Here is a 7,356-nt window from a genome sequence, read left to right on the forward strand (position 1 = left end):
TCCACGAAGATGAAGCACGACGTGGCCGCCCTTGCCGCCGCATGGCAGAGCCACTGTGCTAGGCGGATAGAGGCCGGCTTGCCGGCTAGCTCGCCCGAGGTCTCCGACGATGAGGACGACACCACAATGAAGATGGGCTCCAACGACACCGCCCCGGCTCCCGCGCCTCCTGTGCACGTCGGCTTCACCATGAAGCAGACGCAAGCGCACTACAACACCGCCATGGAGGAGGTGCAGCCTGCGCCAGCGCCTTTGTCGGCGTTCCAGCAGGCACAGGAGGAACAACGGTACAACATGTTCCTCTTGGAGCAACACCGGCTGGCGGAGGGCCAGATCTACGACGAGCGAGGAGGCCGTGGTGGCCATGGCCACAGCGAACCCCAACTTCATTGCGGAGCAGCGTGCCATCTACGTTGTCGTCCGCGCTCAACCCGTCGGTCGCCAGGAAGCAGCATCCACGGAGGCGCAGCTGCAGGCGTTCGCGAAGGAGAATAACGCCAACTGCCCCTCCTACGCGCCGCCGACGAACTATCCGGCGGCCCGGTGGGACGACGACAGCGTCAGCGCTACCATTTCCATCGTGGACCTCACGTCCACTGGCAACGGACAGGTCACGAATTTCTCCGAGGATGGGTAGGCCATGGGAGGCGGCAGTGCCTTATGTCCCATGTGGGCCGGTCAGTCTTCCGTGTTCTACTCTTTCTCGCCGGAGACCGCACCTTCACTTCACTGGTCTTATCGCTGGTGCTCTTGGAGACGGCGGATGGAGGAAGACACGGGCTTAGACGCCGGGCACCGCCGCTGTAGGATAGGTTTAGGATTGGGCCTTTTTTTTGGTTCGAAATGCAATGAAAATCCACCGTGTTTGTACGAAATTCGTCATATTTATATGAAATATGATCATGTTTGCACGAATTTCATCTAGTTTGTTAAAAAAGAGTTTGAAATGTATGCGGCTATGGTTGAATGACGGTCTACCGCAATCGTGTCCACGAACGAATGTGGAAGAAAATTTGCGAGTTGCGCGTTGGATATGCCCTAAATTCCGAAATGCTTACGTGACCGACAGCAAATTTCCCCTAGTTTCACCTTAGGCTTAGCTCTCCCCGCGCCCTACTCTTGCGTCTTCCTTTCTCCTCGTCAATGGTCTCCCTGCTGACTGGACTGGAGGATACGTATCTTACTATTTTATTTACGATACTAGTATGATTCTATCTTCTACCAGACCATCTTCCGAGTAACAATACAACCCGATACTGATATGATTCAACAGTACGTTGCAGATACGATCATACAATTCCGAAATGATCTACGTAGCCAGTACCCCGATATCGATATCGACAACCTTGTGACAGCATGCTGGCTCCGGAAGGGGAAACTAAAGGCATCTGAAAACGAAACATTTTTCCTTCTCTCATCCGTCACCTTCTTCGCCATCACGTCACTCTTTCAGTGCGCAAGGAGAGAGTCCAGCCCTGTTTAGATCGTCTGCTGGTCTGGACCTCACCTCACGCTTGCGTGTTCCCAATCCCACCGCACCACAAGGATCTGCTCAAAAGATCGCTGCAGCGGGGGCAGATTCAGTTCAGTCAGGGTCAGGCAGCTGCACACACTCACACCATTTCCTGGGACAGAAATTTAGGAGGCACGCACAGACGGGCAATGAATGCAGAATGGTAAACAGCAGCTGTGCGCACCATGGTCCCAATACACGAATGCTCACGTCTTATAATAAAATGAATTGAACAAGGGTAAACAATTATGATTCTCTCTCCATAGAAACACAAAAGTATCCATGACAAAACGAGCTCAACTAATTTTGGAGGGTTTTATCACTCCAAAGTCCAAACAATGGAAACCATGCAGCGGAATCTTGAAATGAGTTTTCAATATAAACAGGCGGCTGCTTAAAACAAGGATATAAATAGGCGGCAGTGTTCGATAAAACAGAATCACATTGTAGATGCTCGCCAGCCCATCACCACAAAGTGTTAGATGCAAGAACCATGGCTCTTAAGCTAATGCCATCATAATGCTCTACATATTAGGTTGACATGACATTTTAGCCTTTTAACATAGCCTCAGTCTCCAAGAGGTAATGATATGTCAGCAAACAGCTAGGATGCTGAATTTTCTTTTTGTGAAATATATTTTCCAACCGATCATTAACCCCATAATGGGCAATTATGATTTCAAATGAAGGCATCTAGATACCTTTGGTTTTGCAATATTAAAAGGTCCAAGATTGGTAATGCTTAATTGCACACTTCCCATGGTGGCATGTATATATTTGTGAATAGGGGGGGAGTAACATGCTGCACTCAAGGCTCCAAGTCCCACATCTGCATGAACTTGGCAAAACATGCATCGCCTCTTGGAAAGGAGCTGAGACCACAGGGATAACTAAACTAGGAGCATTAGCATGTGTCCCCTTATCTTGAGTTATCTTGTATTCAATTCCATGGGATACCAACTCATTCATGTGCATGGAGAAACCAAACCTGCATTATCAAAAGATTGGGCAGGTGAGCTGCATCATTGAGCTAAGGAAAAAGGACCTGCAGCGTGGCTCCCTAGTCCCTCCCTATTCATGGTCATGTTTAAGTATGATACACTTGGTCAAATTTCACAAGTGCATGCACTACACCAATGTGTTCGGCATATGACTGATAATATTCTAGTTACCCAGCCACTCCTTGACAAACACACAATAAAATCAAGTTGCAACTTGCAGGTACTTACGTATATATGATTGCAGTTCGTTCTTGATTCTTGGCCAAGTCTAGACATGCAGTCGACAGGACGAAATTTAACTGACTATGTTAAACTAGTCCATTACTCCACACCCAACTTGTGATTCTGAAAGAAAAGAAAATCGTATTGATCAAACATCTTAAATTCCACTAGATATATCATGCGTGCACATAATGCGCGTATTACCAGTTTTCTCAAAACAAAATAGTGAGCGCTTATTCCATTTCTGCATAGCACCACACCTAGGGCTAAACACAACACTTGTAGTTTAACGAGGTCAATCCATGTGATTAAGTATATATAATCATGTAGCTACTGAGACTCAATTTTTTTTATTGCATAATCTGTGTGCACGCACAAAGAAAACTACGGAATATATAATTTCCTGGGAATTTGTATAAAATAGGAGTAACTATGAGGGCTGGGAGCTGTACACGCTGACAACGCAAATACGAAATAGTGGAGACTAACTGGGGACAAAAATCTTATCACCTGATTCACAATCCGTTGGAAACTGGAGAAGGGTGCACGATCTCTGTGCAGGTCCAGTTCTCATCCTGGCGTTTGGGAACTTGAAGCACCATCACCATGAACGCTGAACAGAAAGCAGAAGAGGCAATGACAAGGCCACGTGAGATTATGATCACGTACATGTATATCCCCATTATTCTGGTGCAGGATTAACAGAAAGCAGGGGGCAGAATGAAAGAAAATGAAATGAACAGGAGGGTGATTTGTTTAGATCTATTAAATCATTGCTATGATTAGATTCTTGACAGTACACCCTAACATAAAAATGACCTCTCTGGTTCCTCCAAAGTTTGGCAAACTGAATAACAGTTAACATAAGCATGCATGCATTAGTCAGCACACAATGCATCTAGCCATAACAGCTTCCCCCAAAACCATGTGACGGAATGCCTGTCTCCAAAGAAGCAAGCAAAGCGACATCGCGGATTTTGTCCCTGATATTTTATGGAATCTGATACAGATCTGCCATTATAGATTTATAAAAGAAAGAAAAAAAACAGATCACCCAATGTCCTGTGATTCCAATCCTTTAGCGACGATAGGTGCTCCCCAAACGCCTAATGTTTATTAGGACACAAGAAATTAAATCATTCATCCAACCAAAACCCCCCCTTCTGTACCCTCAAGAGAGGCAGGTTGTCATGGCCTCCTGGACCGTTGCAGGCACTGTAGCGCACATACTGGATTGTAGCACTATGACAGCACGCACCAGCGAAGCGGGTTTAGTTTGTTGGACTGAATTTATTTTACTAGAAGTTGGACTGAACTTTCAGAAACAGAGTTTGAGTTTTAGAAGATACACAATCGTGTCAACCTTAGAAAATGCTAAACTTGCGAGATTAATGAGTAGGAGGAAATAATTGGTCTCTCAATCGCACATCAATTGTCCACTTCTCCCTACTTGCCCACTGCCCAGCCATGAACTCGTTTGATTTATTTATGACACGAGTTGTCCTGCACCAAATGGAAATAACACTAGTACTACTACCTTACAGTCAAATTGAAGCCATTGTGTAAGAATCCAGCCAAAACCAGCACCTTGCTTGCAAGTCCTTCTGCTCGGTTAGGTTGTCAGCCAGGCATTCAATTAGACAGACCTGGCAGGACTCTTGATTGTGTTGAATCTGAGATGGAAAAATAAAAATGGCTGGTGCTAGTACCACATGATAGCGCATGATACTTAAATCCCACGGTCCATACGCCCTCAAATGTCACATCCGGCGAGGCCAGGCAGTACCAAGACGGACCTGAACAAGTAATTGCCTACCAGCTATTCCAAGCGGACCACAGGTTTAAACCATAAAAATTTCTGCCAAATTATCAACCCATCTCTTCCAGCTAATCCATCATGTCGGTCAATTACTACTACTACTACTACTGCATGTTATTCAGTTGAAAGTGCACAGTAGAATGGACTCTTATTGGCAATCGACTGCCAAAGCCAGGTAAAAATGGGAGGCCGGATACTTGGAAATAGAATGGGAAAGCTGGAATATATTCCCTGGTTAGAGGAAATGGGAAGCTAATGACAGTGGTTACTCACACATAGCCTCCAACCACCAAGGCACATGGAAGCAGTGGTAGGGCCTACTCTATTCTACTCCACCTCTTGGATGGCTGTGATTAGGCCACAATGGCCAGGCACCAACTTTGAAGCACCACCACCTGATCATTCCTCATCAGCAGCTAGCTACACACTGAAACTACATATTCTAACCTCAGCATCAGCAGCAGCTACACACTGAAAGAAACCACACATAAATATATTCTAACCCCAGCAACGATTCTTCCTGTCTACCTAGGTTTAAAAATACTATGCTCCCTCCAAGATCAAAATGCACTGAGCTAGCTGCTGAGCCCTCATGTGCCAGAGAAAATATTAATTCATCACATGGGCACCCCCAAAGCTCCCTCCCCTTGGTAGGCTATAAATGCCTGCCCATGACATCTGCATGGTTCTCTACACCACACACCATCACCACTGCTAGCTATTCCTACTCGATCGATCGTCCCAGCTTTTGCCAGAGACAACAAGAGCCTAACACGTTTTCCACCCAGCAGCTAGCTAGGATGGCCATGAATCCTCTCTCCCAGGAGCACCCCAATGCATGGCCATGGGGCGTGGCCATGTACACGAACCTGCACTACCAGCAGTACCACTACGAGAAGGAGCACCTGTTTGAGAAGGCCCTCACGCCCAGCGATGTAGGCAAGCTCAACAGGCTGGTGATCCCCAAGCAGCACGCCGAGAGATGCTTCCCTCTTGGCGGCGACTCTGGGGAGAAGGGCCTGCTCCTGTCCTTCGACGACGAGGCCGGCAAGCCATGGCGGTTCCGGTACTCGTACTGGACGAGCAGCCAGAGCTACGTGCTCACCAAGGGCTGGAGCCGGTACGTCAAGGAGAAGCATCTGGAAGCCGGTGACGTCGTGCACTTTGAGAGGGTGCGCGGTCTCGGCACCGGCGACCGACTCTTCATCGGCTGCAGGCGTCGCGGCGACGTTGGTGCATCAACGGCAGTGGCACCACCGCCTGCCGTGCGTGTTGTGCCGGCGTCTGGTCAGAGTCCCAGGGAGCAGCAGCAGCACCAGCAGCCATGGAGCCCGATGTGCTACAGCACATCCACCTCATACCCTACTAGCCCGGCCACCTCCCACGCCTACCGTCGCTCAGCAGAGCACGATCACAGCGACATGCATCATGCAGGTAAGGTTAAGACTGCATGAACTGAGGAACAGAACAAGACACGTTACCATTTCATACCTCTAACGCCATTTCTGGTGAATGAACAATCGCAGGAGAATCCCAGTGGGACGCGGACACAAGGAGCTGCAGCCCAGCCTCGGCACCGACACGCCAGCTCAGGCTGTTCGGCGTGAACCTCGACTGCGGGCCAGAGCCAGAGGCAGAAGCCGCCCCCGCGACGCCGGCGATGTACGGCTACGTGCACCAGAGCCCCTACGCCGCCGTGTCTCCAGTTCCCAGCAACTGGTCAGTACTGAAACATCAATGAGTTGAATCATCACTGATCGCGACAAGTAGCCACATATAATTCTGAAAATTGACCAATCAAGAACTTGACATGACAGGGGCAGTTCATGAAGAAGATGACGAGGAGATCTGATGCCATGCCTTTCTTTGCATGAGCTGAACAAGTGGAACAAGTTTACTACCACCACCACCAGGCTACTACTGCTGCTATGCACCAAGTGACAGGTTTGAATTGACCCGTGGAAGGAAAAGAGAGGAAGTGGGGAGATCCCTTGTTCCCCAGTCAATCTTCCATCCACCCATCCATCCATCCATTCATCGCCCCTTTTCTTTTTCTTGTTTTCTCCCCTTTTTGTCTTCCAGAAACACCATTTGATGTACGGCGGCAGGCATGGGTGAGGGGAGGATTCAGGAAAAAGAGAGGGGGAGAGAGAGCTAGACAGAGAGACAGACTTGTGTATGTATGTGTCATGTCTGTGAGTGAGTGCTTCAGTGGGGGCCAAGAAGAACCTCTGAAGCTGATGTATCCTCTCCTGCCTGCTCAAGAAACATCCCCATGGGGATTTTGTTCTCTCCCCTCTCTCTTTTATGTACAGTTCTACTGTTGTAGAGCTCATGCAATCAATTGGTGGTGGTGTAACTGCTTTCACTTTTGCAATCAATAGGCTCAATGCTTTCACTCCCACCTAGAGGTGCAAGGATTAAGTAGCAATGTATTCTGTTACTTTAAATCTTTTGCCTCCGCTTCAAAAAAAAAAGGCCCTGTTAGGAATAAGCGAATAAGGGATATTTTTCATGTCTGTGCCGGGCATGAACTGATTCATGTGAATACATGGAAACATATAACAATTTCATGAAAGGAAAATTTAGCAAATGCCCAACACTAAAAAATGATGTACTAGCATAAATGATGCCCACAGCTGCGGATTTTCCCTTATCTTAATATTTAGTGGTCGGTCTCAACCTTTTTGTTCCCTCGGGGAGGAAAAGTTCAACAAAAGATGAATGTGCAAGTGGGCTCAGTTTCCCCTAATAGGATACTGAAAGAAAAGGCTGGCTAAGCTGATGGTCTAACAGGCACC

General features: G+C 47.7%; 1 protein-coding gene and 1 long non-coding RNA gene across 2 annotated transcripts; one reads left to right on the forward strand and one right to left on the reverse strand.

Annotated features, from left to right (window-relative positions):
• Positions 1-2,133: 2,133 nt before the first annotated feature.
• LOC123096454 (uncharacterized) lies at positions 2,134-6,183 on the reverse strand. Its single transcript, XR_006446603.1, has 4 exons — positions 6,047-6,183; positions 3,247-3,349; positions 2,743-2,859; positions 2,134-2,501 (listed from the first exon to the last, which is right to left on the reverse strand). It is a non-coding gene; the product is annotated as an uncharacterized lncRNA (long non-coding RNA).
• LOC123096453 (B3 domain-containing protein Os11g0156000) lies at positions 5,116-6,953 on the forward strand. Its single transcript, XM_044518198.1, has 3 exons — positions 5,116-5,989; positions 6,082-6,274; positions 6,373-6,953. Exons 1-3 carry the CDS (start codon positions 5,227-5,229, stop codon positions 6,383-6,385), a joined length of 969 nt encoding a protein of 322 aa, XP_044374133.1. The 5' UTR covers positions 5,116-5,226; the 3' UTR covers positions 6,386-6,953.
• Positions 6,954-7,356: the final 403 nt, after the last annotated feature.

Source organism: Triticum aestivum, chromosome 4D (assembly GCF_018294505.1).
Source record: "Triticum aestivum cultivar Chinese Spring chromosome 4D, IWGSC CS RefSeq v2.1, whole genome shotgun sequence".
Lineage (NCBI taxonomy): Eukaryota > Viridiplantae > Streptophyta > Magnoliopsida > Poales > Poaceae > Triticum > Triticum aestivum.

Bases quoted from the DNA above. Each gene is read 5' to 3' on its own strand.
- LOC123096453 (XM_044518198.1), top strand. From the start codon at position 5,227: ATGACATCTGCATGGTTCTCTACACCACACACCATCACCACTGCTAGC. The intron at 5,990-6,081 runs GTAAGGTTAAGA...GAACAATCGCAG, and splicing joins CAGCGACATGCATCATGCAG to GAGAATCCCAGTGGGACGCG.